Source organism: Hordeum vulgare, chromosome 2H (assembly GCF_904849725.1).
Source record: "Hordeum vulgare subsp. vulgare chromosome 2H, MorexV3_pseudomolecules_assembly, whole genome shotgun sequence".
In the NCBI taxonomy this organism is placed as follows: Eukaryota; Viridiplantae; Streptophyta; class Magnoliopsida; order Poales; family Poaceae; genus Hordeum; species Hordeum vulgare.
Window position 1 is genome coordinate 537852415 of NC_058519.1, and position 20127 is coordinate 537872541.

At 48.4% G+C, this 20127-nt stretch overlaps 1 protein-coding gene and 1 non-coding gene across 2 annotated transcripts; both read left to right on the forward strand.

Annotated features, from left to right (window-relative positions):
• Positions 1-12548: 12548 nt before the first annotated feature.
• Positions 12549-19640, forward strand: LOC123427084 (ankyrin-3). Its single transcript, XM_045111037.1, has 4 exons — positions 12549-12976; positions 16833-17108; positions 17660-17797; positions 17881-19640. The coding sequence occupies exons 1-4, from the start codon at positions 12638-12640 to the stop codon at positions 19441-19443; spliced, it is 2316 nt and encodes a 771-aa protein (XP_044966972.1). The 5' UTR covers positions 12549-12637; the 3' UTR covers positions 19444-19640.
• Positions 17401-17524, forward strand: LOC123433822. Its single transcript, XR_006625127.1, has one exon. It is a non-coding gene; the product is annotated as a U6atac minor spliceosomal RNA (small nuclear RNA).
• Positions 19641-20127: the final 487 nt, after the last annotated feature.

Sequence of the window (20127 nt, forward strand, 5' to 3'; positions counted from 1 at the left end):
ATTGCCATACAAATTATGCACTAGAGCTACAAGTATGCGAAAGCTCTTAAAGAAAACTAGTGGGTGTGCATCCAACTTGCTTGCACACGAAGACCTAAGGCAATTTTGAGGAAGACTATCATTGGAATATACAAGCCAAGTTATATAATGAGAATTTCCCACTAGCTATATGGTGGTGAAAAAATGAGAGGCTCTCAATCATGAAGATCATGGTGCTCAAAACGCACAAGTGTGGAAAAAGTGGTAGCATTGTCCCTTCTCTCTTTTTCTCTCATTTTTTTTAATTTTGGTGGGCTCTTTGGCCTCTTTTTTATGGGCTTCTTTGGCCTCTTTTATTTCCTCACATGGGACAATGCTCCAATAATGATGATCATCACACTTTCAACTCAAAACTTAGAGCAATTATGACTCTGTATGGAATGCCTTCGGTAGTGTACCGTGGCAATGATCTACATGGCATAGACATCAATGGAAACACCATGCTAGCTATCTTACGATCATGCAAAGGCAATGTAGATGTGGTGGCACATATCATGGTGGTATTTGCATGGCAATATATCTCGGAATGACTTTGAAAAGCCGTAGTAGGTAGGTATGGTGGCTGTTTTGAAGGAGGCTAATGGTGGGTTTTGTGCACCGGCGAAAGTTGCACGACACTAAGAAGATAGTGATGGTGGAAGGTGAAAGTGCATCTAAACCATGGACTCAACATTAGTCATGAAGAACTCATAGACTTGTCGCAAAAGTTTTATTAGTAATCGAAACAAAGCATTCAACGCATACTCCTAGGGGAAGGGTTGGTAGGTATAAACCATCGCACGATCCTGACCGCCACGCAAAGGATGACAATCAATATACTAATCATGCTCAGATTTCATCACATAGCGGTTCACCATATGTGCATGCTACGGGAATCACTAACTTCAACATAAGTATTTCTAGATCCACAACACCTTACTAGCATGACTTCAATATTACCATAACCACAACTCAAAACTTATTGAGATGAATCAAACTTCTCTAACTATTCAATGCACATGAAGGTGGAAGTTTTCGTATCCCTTTGGATAACTACCCCTTTTGAGACTACTTTCAAAGCATAGATCAACTACCAAGCCACGCACCTCTGCGATCTAAAAGATATAAGTGAAGCACATAGAGCAAAAGTATCTAGCTCAAAAGATATAAGTGAAGCACATGTGAGCTGAATTGTCTACCGGAAGATATAAGTGAAGCTCGACGAAATCACGGTGTGTGCATGTCTCTCTCTAGGTTTGCAGCAAGGATGATTGTGACACAACAAAATAAAAGACTCCTATGATACAAGACGCTCCAAGCAAAAACACATAACATGTGGTGAATAAAAATATAGCCCCAAGTAACGTTACCAATGGATTGAAGACGAGAGAGGAGATGCCTTCTCGGGGCATCCCCAAGCTTAGGCTTTTACGACATCCTTGAATCTCTTGGGGTGCCTTGGGCATCCCCAAGCTTGATCTCTTGCCACTCTTTATCTTTTTGTCCATAAGAACTTCACCCAAAACTTGAAAACTTCACAACACGAAACTTAAACAGAAACTCGTGATAACATTAGTACAAGAAAGCAAACCACCACTTCCTTAGGTACTGTAGCAAACATAAATTCTACTTGTGTTGATGTTGGGTTACTGTACTTTCAATCTTCCATGGCTAATACCCCCCGATACTATCCATAGTTTCATCAAAATAAGCAACCAACACAACAAAAACAGAATCTGTTAACAGCAGACCAGTCTGTAGCAATCTGTATGTTTCATATACCTCTGGTACTTAAAAATTCTGAAAATTACGACAGTCTGAAGAATTTGCGTAGCAATCAGCAGCAAAAAGAATCAACTCAAAAGCTCTTACAGAAAAAAAAATTGTTTTGTGAGCAGAAAGTTTCTGTCTTTCCCAGCATGACCAAACGATCATCCTCAAGACTAATCATAACGGTTTTGCTTGGCACAAACGCAAAAAGAAACACAAAAAACACAATCATAACAGAATTATGAAAGTGTGAAAAACACAAAACAGAAAGAAAAATGATAGATTCGTTGGGTTGCCTCCCAAAAAGCGCTTTTGTTTAACACCCTTAGCTAGGCGAAAGTGATGGAATCACGTATAGTCATCTTTGGTGCTCAAACCATAGGTAGCCCTCATCATAGATTCATAAGGCAATCTTATTTTCTTTCTAGGAAAGTGCTCCATGCCCTTCTTTAAGGGAAATTGAAATCTAATATTCCCTTCCTTCATATCGATGATAGCACCAATAGTCCTTAGGAAAGGTCTACCAAGAATAATGGGACATGAAGGATTGCAATCTATGTCAAGTATAATGAAATCCACGGGTACATAGTTCATATTTGCAACAATAAGAACATCATCGATCCTCCCCATGGGTTTCTTGACAGTAGAATCCGCAAGATGCAAATTAAGAGAACACTCTTCAATCTCATGGAAACCAAGAATATCACATAAAGACTTTGGAATCGTGGAAACACTAGCACCCAAATCACACAAAGCATTGCACTCATAGTTTTTTATCTTGATTTTGATAGTAGTTTCCCACTCATCATGAAGTTTTCTAGGTATCGAGACTTCTAGTTCGAGCTTCTCTTCAAGAGATTTCATCATAGCATCTACGATATGCGCGGTAAAGGCTTTGCTTTGGCTATAAGCATGTGGAGAGTTTGCAATGGATTGCATCAAAGAAATGCATTCAAACAAGGAGCAATTATCATAATTGAATTCCTTGAAATCCAAAGTGGGAGTTTCATTACTACCCAAAATTTTGACTTCTTCTACTCCACTCTCCACACCTTTATCATCAAGATAGGTGGACTCTGAATCATTGGGGCGTTTTTCAACCAAAGTGGATTCATATACAGCCCCTCCATAAGTAGGTTTGACACGTGAAAACAAAGATTCAAGAGGAGACACACCAAACACTTTAAGATCTTCGTGATTTGCATCACTAGAACGCACCCTTTTAAACCATTCATGTCTAGCGCGAATTTGGGCGGTTCTTTCTTTGCTCTCATTCATGGAGATACGCATAGCTTTCAAAGTTTCATCCAAGTTGATCTTGGGAGGAGCGCATCTAACTTTCAAAGCATCAATATCACAAGACATCCTATCAACGCTCTTAGCCAAATCGTCTATTTTGAGTAGTTTTTCCTCTATGGACGCATTGAAAATCTTTTGAGATTTGATGAACTCTTTGATATTACTCTCTAGATTAGAGGGTAATTTGTTGTGATTTCCATAAGTGTTGCCGTAGGAATTGCCATAATTGTTAGAGGAGTTACTAGGAAAAGGCTTAGGAACATAGTTTCCTCTAAAAGCATTGTTGTTGCCAAAATTGTTCCTACCAACAAAATTCACGTCCAAACTAGCGTTGCTACTCTCAATCAAAGAAGATAATGGCATGTCATTAGGATCTAGGGTAGCATTTCTACTAGCAACCAAATTCATCAACTCGTCCATCTTAGCACTAAGCGAGTTAATCTCTTCTATAACGTGCACCTTTTTGCTAGTAGGCGACCGTTCAGTGTGCCACTGAGAGTAGTTGGTCATGATATTGTCTAGGAGTTTTGTAGCATCTCCTAACGTGATTTCCATGAACGTTCCACCTGAGGCGGAGTCCAAGATATTGCGAGAAGCGAAATTCAAGCGAGCGTAAAAGATTTGTATAATTATCCACAAACTCAAGCCACGAGCGGGACAATTTCTAATCATAAGCTTCATCCTCTCCCAAGATTGTGCAACTTGTTCATGATTAAGTTGCTTGAAATTCATGATATCGTTACGGAAGGAGATGATCTTAGCCGGCGGAAAATACTTGGATATGTAAGCATCTTTGCACCTATCCCAAGAATCGATACTATTTTTAGGCAAAGAAGAAAACCAAGTTTTTGCGCGATCTCGCAACGAGAAAGGAAAAAGTTTCAACTTAATCACATCATTATCCACATCTCTTTTCTTTTGCATATCACAAAGCTCAATGAAGGTAGTGAGATGGGATGCGACATCTTCACTAGGAAGGCCAGAGAATTGCTCTTTCATAACAAGATTCAACAAAGCTGCGTTGATTTCATATGATTCCGCACTAGTGGCGGGAGCAATCGGAGTACTAATAAAATCATTATTATTAGTGCTCGAGAAGTCGCAAAGTTTGGTGTTTTCAAACATGATGTCTTCAACAAACAAACAAGCACACAAGCAAGCAAGAAACCGGCAAAGGAAAACGGCAAGGGCAAGAGAAAACAGCGAAGGATAAAGGCGAATGAAAACGGCAAATGTGAAGTGGGGGAGAGGAGAACGAGAGGCAACTGCCAACAAAAGTAAATGCAAGAGAAGAGTTTGTGAGACCTACTTGGATAGATCTTGATTTCTCGTCCCCGGGAACGGCGCCAGAAATACTTCTGCTATCTCAAAAAGATCCCCGGCAACGGCGCCGGAAATACTTCTGATGGCTGTTGTGTATCCCTTGCAACGGCGCCAGAAATAGTTGTGTCGACGGCACCAGGAATCCTTCAGCTGCGGCTACGCCTTAAGGGACTTCCTAGGCAAGTATGCAAAGGATTTCCCCCGTGGCCTTGGAGCCTTGTGTTGGTGTTCCCTCGAAGCAGAAAGGGTGATGTAGCACAGCGATGGTAAGTATTTCCCTCAGTTTTAGAACCAAGGTATCAATCCGGCGGAAGAGTATCTCAAGATCCTGCACAAACACAAAAGCTTGCACCCAACACTGTGAAGGGGTTTTCAATCCCTTATAGATTGTTTGCCAAGTGAGAACTGAAAGCAACAAAGTAACAAAGCAAAATAAAAGCGTAGTTGTAAACGATGGATGTGAATAGACCCGGGGGCCGTAGTGTTTACTAGTGGCTTCTCTCATAAAAGCAAGTAGACGGTGGGTGAACAAATTACTGTCGAGCAATTGATAGAACTGTGCAGAGTCGTGACGATATCTATCCAATGATTATTTCTATAGGCATCACGTCTGAAACAAGTAGACCGATACTTTCTGCATCTACTACTATTACTCCATACGTCGACCGCTATCCAGCATGCATCTAGTGCATTAAGTCCATAAGAACAGAGTAATGCCTTAAGCAAGATGACATGATGTAGAGGGATAATCTCAAACCAATGATAAAACCCCCATCTTTTTACCTTTGATGGCAACTGCTTGATGTGTGCCTTGCTGCCCCTACTGTCACTGGGAAAGGTCACCACATGGCAGAACCCAAAACCAAGCACTTCTCCCATTGCAAGAATCATAGATCTAGTTGGCCAAACAAAACCCAAGACTCGGAGATACTTGCAAGGATATCAAATCATGCATATAAGAAATCAGCAAAGACTCAAATATATATCATAGAAAATGTGATCACAAGTCCACAATTCATCGGATCTCGACAAACACACCACCAAAGAAGATTACATCGGATAGATATCCATGAAGATCAAGGAGAACTTTGTATTGAAGATCCAAGAGAGAGAAGAAGCCATCTAGCTACTAACTACGGACCCGTAGGTCTGAAGTGAACTACTCACGAGTCATTGGAGGGGCGATGATGATGATGAAGAAGCCCTCCAACTCCAAAGTCCCCTCCGGCACGGCGCCGGGAAGGGTCTCTAGATGAGATCTCGCGGAAACGGAAGCTTGCGGCGGCAGAAAAGTATTTCTGAGGCTCCCTTGATTTTTTGCGGAATATTTGGGAATATATAGGCGCAAGGTCTAGGTTAGGGGGCGGCCAGGGAGGCCACAAGCCTGCCCACCGCCGCCTCCCCCCTGGTGGCGGAGTGGGGGCTTGTGGGCTCCCTGGAGCCCACCTGGCTTGGCCCAAAAGCCCCCTGGACTTCTTCCATTCGGGAAAAAATCATTTCGGAGTTTTTCTTCCGTTTGGACTCCGTTCCAAAATCAGATCTGAAAAGAGTCAAAAACACGGAAAAAACAGGAACTGGCACTTGGCACTGAATTTATAAGTTCGTCCCAAAAAGATATAAAAAGGTACAAAAAACATACAAAGAAGGCAAGATAACAGCGTGAAACCATCAAAAATTATAGATATGTTTGAGATGTATCAGTCCCCTCCTTATTGATCCAGCAAGAGAGGGAGGAGAAGTAGACGGATCACAACTAGCACGATGGCCTCGTGGTGATGGTGGTGGAGAAATCCTAGCATGGCTTCGCCAAGCACCTCCAGAACTACGAACGAGGGAGAACATGAGAGAGGGGAGGTCATAGGGCATGTAAATTCTTGTGTCCAGCCCTTGTGCCTCCTCCCCATTGTATATAGGGGTGTTGTAGGGCTCGGGGTGCAGCGATAGCCACTTCTCCAAGGAGGGGAGTCGGCCAAAGGGGGAGGAGTGCCCTACAAGCCAACTGGAGGGTCCTCCGCCTGTGGGTTTACCTTCCCCTGGGAGCATGGGCCTTAGGGGGCTGGTGTGCCTGGCCCTATAAGGCTAGGACGCCCCTTACACACCATGTATGCCCTAGGTGCGGGAGGGATCCTTCCAGGCTCCTCTGAAACCCTGTGGAACATTTCGAAAGCTTCGTGATACAATAGTGATAAAACCCAAAACTTTTCCGATAGCCAAAATACGACTTCCCATATATAAATCTTTACCTTCAGACCATTCCGAAGATCCTCGTTAGGTTCGTGATCTCAGCCAGGACTCCAAACAACATTCGGTCACTAATGTACATATCCCAAAACTACTCTAGCCTCACCGAACGTTAAGCGTGCGGACCCTATGGGTTCGAGAATGATGTAGACATGGCCGACACACCTCTGCGGTCAATAACTAATAGCGGGACATGGGTTCCCATATTGATACATACATATTCCACGAAGATCTTCATAGGTCAAACCACGATGCCAAGGATTCAATTAATCCCGTATGTTGTTCCCTTTGTCCAGCGGTATGTTACTTGCCCGACATTCGATCATCGGTATCTCCATACCTAGTTCAATCTCGTTACCCGCGAGTCTCTTTACTCGTTCCCGTAATACCAAATCCTATTACTAACTCCTTAGTCACATTGCTTGGAAGCTACTTGTGATATTGTATTACCATGTGGGCCCACAGATACCTCTCTGTCATACGAAGTGACAAATCCGAGTGTCGATCCATGCCAACTCAACAGACACCCTCGAAGATACCTATAGAGCATCTTTATAATCACCTAGTTACATTGTGACGTTTGATGCACACAAGACATGACTCAGGTATCACATAGTTGCATGATCTCATGGTCTTAGGAACACGTACTTGACATGCACAAAGCAATAGCAATAAACTTAGTGATACAATCAAATGTTATGCTTAAGGTTTGGGTCTTGTCCATCACATCATTCTCCTAATGATGTGATCCCATTATCAAATGACAACTCATTTCTATGGTTAGGAAACCGTAACCATCTTTGAACAACGAGCTAATCTAGTAGAGGCTTACTAGGGACTCTGTATTGTTTATGTATCCACACATGTATCTGAGTTTTCAATCAATAGAGGGGGCTAACGCACTAGCTTTTCAAGATTATTAAACAAGACCCGGCTCATATTCAAGAAGATGACCCGGCCCTTGGGGCTACATGTTGAAGTTTTCAAGGTTATTAAACAAGACCCGACTCATCTTCAAGAAGATGACCTGGCCCTTGGGGGCTACAGGTTGAAGTTTTCAAAGTTATTAAACAAGACCCGGCTCATCTTCAAGAAGATGACCTGGCCGTTGGGGGCTACAGGTTGAAGTTTTGAAGGTTATTAAACAAGACCCGGATCATCTTCAAGAAGATGACCCGGGCCCCTACAGGTTGAAGTTTTTAAGGTTATTAAACAAGACCCGGCTCATCTTCAAGAAGATGACCCGACCCTTGGGGGCTACAAGTTGAAGTTTTCAAGGTTTTTAAACAAGACCCGGCTCATCTTCAAGAAGATGATCTGGCCCCTGGAGGCTACAGATTGAAGTTTTCAAGGTTATTAAACAAGACCCCGCTCATCTTCAAGAAGATGACCCGGCCCTTGGGGGCTACATGTTGAAATTGTCAAGGTTAATAAACCAAGACCCGGCTCATCTTCAAGAAGATGACCCGACCCTTGGGGGCTACACGGGGATATATGGAGTAATTTATTACACAACACCATACCTCGTATCTTTTCTTCATCATATTTACGAGGCCAACTTCCATGTCGCGGCTTATGGAGAGGTAGTTTAGATATCCCGCATGCAGTTCTTCAAAGTCCAGTTTCTCAATATTGGGAAGCTCAAGTTTAGCTTTCCCTTTTTCTATTTTGGTTAAGACATCCTTGGCAGTATGTTTAGCCAACACATTAAAGACGGGCGTCATGTGACATGTCCCAGTAATGACGACAACTTCTTCTTTAACCATGGCATCTTTGGATGACCTCAGTGGGCTTGGTGGTTTGAGGTTTTCTCTCTGACTCGGGTCCACGGTCGCATTGTCAGTTTCTGCTCGGTCGACTTGAATGTGAGGGATATTATCCATAGCACTACTCTCAGGAGGTTCAACATAAGTTTCAACTAGTTCAACCGGAGCATCACAGATAGAGGCATCTGTTTCCTCCACTTCGGGTGCTTCATTATTTTGGACTGACCTGTCGGTTTTCCTTTTTCTTCGCTTGAGCCCTAAAAAGAAAAGTTGAGGTATTTATAATGACATGTAAAGTATTGAAGCAACTGCTAATAAAACAAGTAGTGATGTACCCTGGGAGACGAACAAGGGGTGGCAATTTTGAAGACGCTGAATCGCCAGATGAACGAGGAGACACCTATTACAGTGGGAAATCTTGTGAGTTTGAGCAATTGACAAACAGGGTACAGTTGATAAAGAAAGAGAAAGCACGAGAGTGTAGCGTTTACGACTAGAGGTTTTCTCAGGAAGACCCTCCATAAGATCACCTGAGGAGCTATGGGTGTGGCGTTTTGGAGTATATAAAGCCTTCTTCAAAAGGAAGTTAAGGATCCAAATGAGCATATGGATGATTCATAGGAACTTTCCTAGAAACCTGTCTTGGAGGTCTTTCCAAGGAAATATTTGAGTCACAAGATATTGAAATTACCTTAGCATCTTCAGCATCACTTTCAACGTCATCCCCCTGTGAATAAATTAAATGATTAGAACAACATGTGACGCACTAAGGGGACAATCTAGACATTTAGCTCAGAAAGTTCTTCAATGTTCTGTGACTCGCCCACAACGGATGACTCGCCTGCACCTGTTTTGGTTTTCTTCTTCTTCTTTGCGGCAGTCTTGACCTTTTTAACGGGTGGCTTGGTTGGTCTACGTTTCTAGAAGGGCGCGTTGTCCTGTAGCAGTATAAAAGAGGGGAAGTTAATTCTCCAAAGATCAAAGAAAATACCAAATAAGGCGGGTGATGGTTGAATATATTTACCTCACGAGCCGGATTCTGGATGCAGAATGGTTTCAAACCAATTTTTGAACATACTTCTTCGGGCTCACCACATAGCTTCTTCACAAGGCTATTAACTTCTTAAGAGTCAAGCATTACATTGGTGAAGTGTTGAGAATTGTTTAAGTCGCCGTTATAATAGCACATCAGTCCATCTCGGCGGCTTAAGGGCATAATACGCCATTCCACCCACCATCGGATCAAGTCAACACCGATCAAGCCATTGGCGTTCAAAGCTCTAAGTTTTTCCCAGACAAAAGTGTGGGCGGCTTGTTCTTCCAGGGTCAGTGCACCGGGGAGCTAGAAATCCATTGGAAGACGCTCTTCTCAGTAACCCGAGAGAGGATTTTGCTGAGCAGGTGCGGTATTATTGCAATAAAACCAAGCTTTCCCCTAGCCCTTGGGGTGACTGGGCAAGGTGACAGCAGGAAAATCGCACTCACGCTGCATCTGGATTGTGACTCCACCGAGTTCTAAGCTGGGGCCATCAGCCCATTCTGTCTGGCGATTCAAATAGAAGAACTCCCTAAATAAGGTAACGGTGGGTTCTATCCCTAGGTACGCCTCGCAGAAGACTTGAAACTGAAATAAATTACTGATTGAGTTGGGACCTAGTTCTTGGGGGTGGAGGTTGTAGAAGTTGAGAGCGTCCCGAAAGAATTTTGAACCAGGGGGAGAGAAGCCTTGTTCTAGATGATCAGTGAAAACCACAACCTCTCCTTCGGCGGGTTGAGGCCGTACCTCTCCAGCGGCGGCTCTCCATCCGATCATCTCCTTAGAAGACAAAGTTCCTACTGACACGCATCGCTGCAGGGCGGCATCACCAATTTCTGAGGGCAACCATTCACTTTTTGATGGTTCCAACATGCCGACAGGTTCAGGAAGGAAACAGGCTGCATAAGTATGATTGGCGGGTTATTCTAACGAACAAAAATTGTTTGAGGAAGCGAGGAGTTCGAGATACAAACAATGAGGAAGTTCACAATACTTGAGTCGCCTTAATGAAAAGGTGGTTCATAGAGATGGCGAGTTGCAAAATATTTAACAAGTCGTCGTGAGGGTGAAAATGACTTATGAAGGAAATGTGATATCAGATTCCACTAAGTACTAGACAAATAGTTTTCTACCAAAGTGTACAGAAAGACGGATCTACCAATGGTACGCAAAAAGGAATCTAGTAGTCCTAGACGACAGTAAAATATGGGGTAGCAACAGATAGTATTCATGAGGTTTACGTAAAATATCCAGGAAGTTTATGCGAGATTTAGATCTCTACTTTTCCCGCAACCTATCGTTGGGGAAGATTTTCATCAAGGAATCAAATAGATCTGTAATGGCGATGAATATAGGATGAACCCTATGAACTCTGTTAAACTACAGTGAGCGACCTAAGCAGATCCAGTACAAGAAACAAAAGGCTTACCTGATGGCATTGACGGAGGTGGAAAAGGTTCGCGGTTCGAAGTAGAAGACGCGCGACGGCGGAGCCCTCGTACCGGAGAGCTTGACGATGGGATGTGCGGCGACGATGCGATGCGGGCTCGAGCTCGAGGTAGAAGACGAAGAAGAGGAGCAGGGTAAAAGTAAAATAGATATCCTTGTTGGTATTTAAAGGCCGGAGCGGAAATGGAAAAGGCAGGCGTGGGAATCTAGGAGTCGTAGTAAATTTCAGAGTTGATGGCGCCTCGATTGTCGGGCCAAACGAATAAGCTAAAGGAGCCGTTGGAGTGATGCCATAAAGATCCCTAACATCTCGGGATAGCTGACATCATCAACAAATGGAAGAGGAGACCAAAAGGATATTACAAGCCGATGTTTCTTCCATTGGAAGACAAGTTTGGATTATGTGTGAGCCGCCAAGAATACGAGAAAGGTTTATAAACGTGAACGAGTTCAAGTCAATCTAAGGCCTAATGTTGGAGATATTATCCCGCCATGAGACCCTCCTAAGAGGCCGGGTCAAGATGATGGCGGCTCAAACATTCATGTTCAAGACGGGCCATGACTTATCAAGCACAAGGCACAAGGTGAAGCCAGAAGAGCCGGTTGTAGCCCAAGACATAAAGATGACGACTTATGGCCCATATAGAAGAAGGGCCTCGAGAAGTTTCCTTGCGATAAAAGTAAGGCGAGTTAAAGATATGTCAAGTCACGAATTATACGTGACCCGAACTCTTGTAATCCTAGGGCCTCGACCTGTATATAAAGACGGATCTCTAGGTCTGATAGGGTTAAGTTATCACTAATTGAGAGCTAGGCCAGACGAATCCGCACCCTTGTAATCGATTTGCACATAATTATACACAAAGCAGGACGTAAGATTTTACCTCGATGAGAGAGGCCGAACCTCGTTAAAATCGTCTCTTGCTCCCTATAACCCCTTTGAGTCGCCACATGGTTGCGATGCCCCCATCACTAAGTCCTCTCAGAAGGACATCTGCCGTGACAAACCACGGCAACCTCCCTCCTTGTTGAGCAATGAAATTCCCTTAACCCTGCAAAAATACTTAGATGAATATTAGACATTGTATTATCACACATGTAATGTATGCTTGATATCAATGAAGGCGCTTTTGGCGCTGCCATTTTGTCCAAAGAAAAGCACATGTTTTGTTCTAATCTCTCGACACGGCATCCAAACCTTCAACTTTATACTCCCTCTATTTTGAAATATAAGTATTTTTTTAAAGATTTTATTATAAATTACATAAAAAAAATAAGTAAACTTATACTCTAAAGTATGTCTATATTCTAAAGTCCGTAGACTAAAAAAACTTATACGCCGTAGTCCAAAAAACTTATACAGCGTATTACCACCAAATCTTACATATACCAGATCCACTTGTCACACACTCTCTCTCTCTCATCCAGGGCCGAGCCTGAGCCGGAGCCTGAGCCTGAGCCGGAACCAAGCCGCGCGAGGGTCGTGTGATATTCATTCACGCTCTACCCCACCCGTATCAGCCGCGCATCACACTTACTCGTGGACCCCCACACCCAATTCACCGCGCAGTTACTTTACCCCCATCAAGAGCCCACTATATATGACGCCTCGGCGAGCTCCCGTCGCGCCCTCCCCCTTTCAAGTCTTCCCCACCCTGCCGAGAGACAGACACGGAAGAGATCGAAGCAGAGTGGAGCTCCGTACGCCGTCCGTCAACAGGAGCAAGCTTCTAGAATGGCGGTGCTGCTGCGCCCGGCGGCGATCGCCGGCGGCCGGCAGGTCTGGCCGGTGGCGGAGGACCAGGCCGACGCGGCGGCGGCGGCCTCCCAGCGGCTCGTGGAGGCGGTGGCGCGCGGCGACTCCAGGGAGGCGGGCGAGCTGCTCGCGTCCGGGCGCGCGGACGTGAACTACGCCGGGGTGGTGTGGCTCGACGCGCGCCGGGTGGCGGAGGCGGCGCTGCGGGAGGGCGCCGCCGCCGAGCTGCGCGCGTCGCGGGAGGAGATCCGCGCCGACGTCTCGCCGCTCTTCCTCGCCGCCGGCAACGGGGACGTCGCGCTCGTCCGCGCGCTGCTCGTGAGTGCTTGGCTCCTCCCTCCCCTGCTCTCGTCGTTTTTGGGACTTGCTCTGCTGCCGTTTCCCGTCTGCTTTTCGGTTTGGAGAGCACGGCCATGCTGCTTTTCCGTCGGTTTTGATGCGTTTAGCCAGGAATGCGAGCTCCGTTTTGGCTTATTATGACCGGCGTTTCATCCATAATTTGTAGAGTACTAGTACAATCGAACACCCAAACACACATTTTTCACCTTGGAAGAAATAAGTCTAGGAAAGGAAACATGGAGAGCGTGCGCCGCTCAAAATTTGAAGTGCCATAGGGCGTAGGCCGGACTAGCTTAGCTGCGCTTTTATCTTTACCGAGTCGGCGAAGACTTTCAAAAAACATTTTCGAATGGTCTCAGCGGGCGCTGGCAACTCACGGATGTACTACAAGTACAACACACTGTCTGTATCTCATCCATGTAGTACTCCCGCATAGTTCAGTGTACCTGATGGATAGATAGGAGTAGAAGGTTGGCCATCTACTTCCGTTCCATTCCAAATGAAAAAGCTTTGAGCTCATCATAGTTCAGTCTACTATATAAATGCACGCGCCAGGACAAATCCCATTTTCGTGTAGGTTTAGACACGCATGCCAGCCCCCCCTCTCAAATCTCATTTACGCGCTCGGCCTGGCCCCTCCTACTAATCACTTCCTACCCTCCAAAATGGAGTTATATTAGACATAAAGAACATTCATTACGAGATATTTTGCAGACCCCAATCATGTGTTCCCTCGCCAGTCTTCACTTGAGGAGCTCCAACCCATTTCTCTGCAATTAGTTTCTCGAAGAGGGGCTACCAAGTAGTAGTACCAACCCGCATGGCTGCGATGGGGACCATGCTGTGCTTTGCGTTTGCAGTTCCTCTTTAATGCGTGTACGGACACATTTTGTTGTCTTGCCATGATACAAGTCGTGAAACGGATGGGGGCATGGAGCCGGCCATGGAGCTTACGCAGAGAAGCTTCCTGGACACGCCTTCTAGTAGGAGCATGCCCTAGATATACGTGTGTGTGTGTGTACAGTATATATGTGCATCGATCGAGGTCTAGACATACCGTATATACATACATACATACGTCCTGACATGTTACTGTACAGTACATTGCCTACAAAACAAATTATTTCCTACGTACATTTTTTGTAGTAGTAAAACTGAGGTTGGTCCACAAGGCTACGCACGCTGCTGCGTTGGGGAGAGATGTAATGGAGTATTTTAGCGACGAATTGGGGGGACAACGGTAGATGGGTTTGACTTTAACCCTGACCCATCCGTGCTTTGTTTACTGCTGCCGATAATATAACGAATCAGGTAAGTAGTAGTCGAAAGCACAGGTGCCCAGCGGTTGATGGTACTCCAGTCCAGTGGTGCTGCTAATCAAGTTTACCACTCTACAAAACAGGCAAAGGGAAGAGCTCAACCTCTGAACCTCAACGCTTTGGCCGAAACCAATATATTCCCCCCTCGTGAGCGCGGTCGGGGTTGGTATCACGTGACCCCCTCACTCAGGGTCAGGGTCCCGTCCCCCTCGACCCCCAGAGTCCCAGCACAGTTCATCCTACGTCCGTGTCTTTGTCTTGTGTAGTGCACACTCCAGTAATCCTCAGATTTGTTGGATCCCATGGTACTATGCCTTGGCCTTTGGTAGTTGCCACCTGGGCCTGATCACTGATCACGGCCTCACGTGCCTGTCACGCGTAATCATGCAAGATCGTTCTGCTCTACGAGGTTAAGGGCGTGTGTGTCTCGCAACAGGTGGTGGAGGTGGAGGCGAGGTGAGATCCATGATCTATCTACGTGGCTTGCAGTGTCCGGCCGGTTGATCCGCCGGTGTCATGGGGCGGCCCCGATGCGCTATGCCAACTCCATTGAATGGGATTGACAGGGGAGTAGGTTGCAATGGACGGGGCCGAGCACGAGCAGGAGCACGCACCCGGCCGGCCATGCCATGTACTCCTACTACCAGTAGTCTTTGCCTTGCAGGCAAAGCGCACGGCGCATGGGTACCGGCACTCTCCCCTGATCCCTTCCAAGGCCAATAAATGCCATCGCCATTCGCCAGGGACAGGAGTCCCATGGCCGGCGTGGCCCTCGTCCCAGAGGCGCATGCTTTGCTGCAGCATCTTGCTTGTTTGGAGCTCTTCGTTTGGCTCGCTAGCATGGAAAAGGGATGCGGCCGAGCAGGCAACACATCTCAACTCTGCTCTGCTGGGTCTTCCGGATCAAGACAATTTAGGGCTGAACCTCGTGCGTTTTGTAAGCGTGAAGCCGATCCCAAAACCTGCTAGAGCTCATCCGGGCCGGCACTGCTCGCTCAGCGGAACCACACGGTCCGCATCTGCCGTCCGCACATGCCGGACGCTAGCTGATCCAATACGTCCAAACCGCCCCAGCTGTATTTGATCACGCCATGAAACCTAGCCCCTTGAGATTGAGATGCTGAGCCCCAAGCCGGCAAGTAGGCCAAGGACGGCCAACCTTCTCCGTCCTCCGTGGAAGCGCCATCAAAGACACCGACGCATGTCCGTCCCAGTGCGATGCATCACAATCACATGCCCGATCGCATCGCATCGCTCGCTCGGCCTCTGCATGGCACCCCTGAGCCGGCACGACGGGGGAGAGGAGGTATTGGGTACGGAGAGCTCACCCACGTACCCTGTCGCGTTCCTTGTCTCGTAGCCATGGCCTGCCCCCTCTGCCACCGGCCAGCTGTACCCCCTGCTGCTCCTCCCCCCTCATCACTCATGGCTGGCCAGCTACGCGCACTTGGCGCCCATGCACAGCCGCGGGCACGTCCGTCCTTCCCTGTCCTGCCCTCAGCGCCTGCCGCTCCTCGTGTATCCGGTGGTGGCCTGCGCGCCATTGATGGTGACATGGGGAGACCATGCACTGTTAACAACATCACCTCGGCTCAGTGCACCAGTGCTATGTATTTATTGTACAGCGCTGGAATATAGGCTAGGTCTCCTTGAGGTTGATACAGGGAGGTCCTGTTACAGTGTGAGTGGATGGTTAAACTGGGGATCTGATGTGACTATTACTAGATGCTTAACATCGATGGCCGCAGCATCTTTTATTGCTCAACGGAACCGTTGTTCATGCATTCATTCAGTCCGATTTGCAGTAGGAAATGAGAAACACGACTGTTTTTCTGTAATTGAACAACATTTGACAAGGGCAAATGTGCAAGCTTGGATATATTTTCGGTAGGTGTTGCCATCTTGAAAGCTACGGCTGCTATATGCAGCGACGTTGAGCTGACACAGAGGTAATGAAGGCAGGAACATAAAGATTTGAGGCAATATCTCGAATCTCGATGGATGGATAGGGATGCCATCACCTGCAGAATTTTGACCAGATTCCCTCTTCCAGTAGGAGGCCCCTTCTGTTCTCTCCTGCGTAAATGAATCCTGGCATAGTGCCAATGCAACAGTACCTGCACTGCACAGCACAGCACAGGCTCACCGGCCAGCAAGCAGTCGATGTATTGGTCACCACATCACCGACCTGACCGGACATAGTACCAGCAACAGCGACATTTGCTACCCGGCCAGCTATGGTTCCGAGTCCCGATGGTCATTGGCCTCGCCCCTGTTCTAGTAGTACGCTGGGGTGGGATGGACCATCTTTATCTTTACCTTCCGTGCAGTGAAAGCGAAATTAGAAGTAGGCCTCATGCACATTTTGTTTCAGGAATTCAACCTGCCTTGAGGGAATTGTTTAGCTGCTCAATCCGTGAACGTAAACATCCTCATCATTGTTAGGAGTTGCAGGTCTGCGTTCTACTGTAATTACTTTACACGCTTCTGATGGTTGGTTCACGTGTGGCGTGCAGGCAAAGGGAGCGGACGTGAACGGGAAGGTGTTCCGGGGGTACCCGGCGACGGCAGCGGCGCGGGAAGGGCGCGCGGAGGTGGCGGAGCTGCTGGTGCGCGCCGGTGCGTCGCAGCCGGCCTGCGAGGAGGCCATCGTGGAGGCTGCGCTGCAGGGGCAGGCTGCCCTGGCGGCCATCTTCATGCGCTCCGACCTCGTCCGCCCGCGCGTCGCCGTGCACGCGCTCGTGTCTGCGGCCACCCGCGGCTTCGTCGACGTGGTCGACACGCTCGTCAAGGTATGCCCATGTTACATTTCTCCTCCTATTCTTCTGGGCTTTTAGCTGCAGCTTTGAGTACTTAGGCCCTAGTATTACATGGGCTTCGGGCGAAACGGTTTAGCACCAACATATGGGCTTGGGCGTGAACTGCTGGCGAGGTTAACTTCTCATGGGCTCGAGTTTTGTGTCCTAGGGCGCAAAGGGGTACGCGTGGTGTGCCGCAGCAGAGAGTGTCCTAGTCTTTAGTCCCACCTCGCTGGCTGAGGGAAGCTGTGACCGGTTTATAAGGCGAGGTGTACTTCACACCACTGTGTTCGTAAAAAGGAGAGACGGTTGGCATCTCCCCTGACAGGGACGGGAACGGTCTTCGGACTTTCCTCTAGCACACTGCGGTTAAGGCTACCCGCTTCGGCGGATCTTACCCAAATTTTTTTGCCGATTTTGTTTTACAAAACAAATTTAAATAAGTTGTTCGACATTAAAATAATTTCTCAAAATTTGCACGCATGGATTCTTTATGTGTTATATCCTACGCGGCATCTAATATCATCTGATTCTCTCCTTTGCAGTGCGGGGCTGATCCAAACGCGACCTCCCGGGTGCTTCTGCGTTCTCTCAAGCCATCACTGCATCTCAATGTCGACTGCACAGCGCTCTTCGCCGCGATCGTGAGCCGGCAAGTCGCCGTGGTTCGTCAGCTACTTCAGGTGTGCACCATCGCATCGCCAACCTCTTTTCGCGATCGACGCATTTGAGTCTTTTTGACGCTCATTTTGCTCCTCTTGTGCAGGCTGGTGTGAAGAGGGACACCAAGGCGAGGCTAGGAGCGTGGTCCTGGGACGCGGCCACCGGTGAAGAGCTGCGCGTCGGCGCCGGGCTAGCGGAGCCATACGATGCGGCCTGGTGCGCCGTGGAGTACTACGAGTCCACCGGCTCCGTCCTGCGCATGCTCCTGCAGAACGGGTACTCGTTGGGCGCCACGCACCATGGCCGGACGCTGCTCCACCACGCCATCCTCTGCGGGAGCGTCGGCGCCGTCGAGACGCTGCTGGGTTGTGGTGCGGAATGCGAAGCTGCCGTGAGGACCTCCCGGAGCGGCAGGTCCAGGCCTGTTCACTTGGCCGCGCGCCTCGGCCAGCCGGAGATCCTGCAGACGCTCATGGACAAGGGCTGCGACGTCAACGCGAGGGCGGAGGCTGGCGATGTCGCCGTCATCCTGGCCGCGCGCCACAAGGAAGAGGACTGCGTCAGGGTTCTCGTGTCAGCCGGAGCAGACGTTGCGCTGTTGAACTTGGCAGGCGAGTCGGCGGCATCCGTCGCCTCTTCCGGTGGCTGGAAGGCGGGCTTTGAACGCGCCGTTCTTGGCGCGATTCGGTCCGGGACCATCCCTCTGTCCAGCGATCGGCACGTGTTCTCGCCCATGCTGTTCACGGCGCGATGCGGTGATGCCGCTGCGCTGGAGGTGCTGCTCGCCCAGCCGGGCGTGGACGTGGACGAGCAGGACGCCGACGGGTGCTCGCCCATAATGGCCGCCGCCAAGGAAGGCAATGTTGACGCCTTCCGCGCCCTCGTCTTCGCCGGCGCCAACGTGAAGCTGTGCAACAAGCGTGGCGAGACGGCCATTGGGCTCGCGCAGCAGAGCAAGAAGAGGGACCTCTTCGAGCAGGTCATGCTCGACTTCGCGCTGGAGAAGGGCATGCCGGCCGGCGGGTTCTACGCTCTGCACTGCGCGTCCCGGCGCGGCGACAGCGCGGCCGTGCATCACCTGGCGAGCACGGGCTACGACGTTAACATCCCGGACGGCGATGGATACACCCCGCTCATGCTGGCCGCAAGAGAAGGCCACGCGACCGTGTGCGAGCTACTGATCTCCCACGGCGCCCGGTGCGACATCCAGACCCCGCGGGGTGAGACGGCGCTCTCCCTCGCACGGTCGGCGCTTGCCACTGCGGCCTTCAACAAGGCCGAGGACGTGATCATGGACGAGCTGGGCCGGCAGCTGGTGCTGGCGGGCGCGCACGTCGTGAAGCACACCAAGGGCGGGCGCGGGAGGCCGCACGGCAAGTCGCTGCGGATGGTCGCCGCGGCCGGCGTGCTCCGGTGGGGCGGGTCGAGCCGCCGCAACGTCATGTGCGTGGAGGCCGAGGTCGGGGGCAGCTCGGCGTTCCAGCGGCACCGGCAGAGGAAGGGCCGCCGAGGCGACGACGCGTACGCGCCGGGGCTGTTCCGCGTGGTGACGGCGACGGGGAAGGAGGTGCACTTCGTGTGCCAGGGCGGGGAGGAGGCGGCGGAGCTGTGGGTGCGGGGCATCAGGGCGCTCACCAGGGCGGTGTTCGGCAAGCGGGGGAACTAGGTAGTGCTCCGTGTAGGCTTTGGCTTTGGTAGTTTGCAGCAAGCGTGCCTGTAAAGAGTAGGGGACATTAGAGCGAGTTGATGCGTGGAGTTGGGTGTGCTGGTCTTCTGCTCGAAGGCTTTGCCGAGTTGCCATGATGTTTTTGGTTCAGGGCCTGTAGTTTGTACAGCTTTAATTTGGTGTATGTTTTTGCCCAAGTTGCTTTGGCTATGCTTCTAGTTGGCTTTCACTTTGAAGCTCTTACTATGTTAAAACTTATCCTAAAATCTTAGGATGATATGCCGGTTCAGTCTCTCGAAGGTATTCTAGGGGTATGAACGCTCGCATCTGTACTTTGTTTAAAATATATATATTTCCCAACCATAACTAGCATTTTAGTCCACCAAAACATACTACTCGCTCTGTTTCTAATTATAAGATGTTTTAGATATTGCAATATGGACTACCCAGGGATTAAAATGAGTAAATATACACATTAAAACACGTCCAGATGTATAAGAATCTGAGAAAATAGAATAAACAAAAAACATCTTATACTAGAAACAAAGGGAATAAAAGCAGTATGCAGACTCTTGAAGCAAGAGGTCAGCTTTTCTTTCACTGTCCATTGACAAAAATTTGCTGGAACTACCTATGTCCCTCTTGGACATCCAATGGACAAGGCCTTCACGAAGAGATTGATCA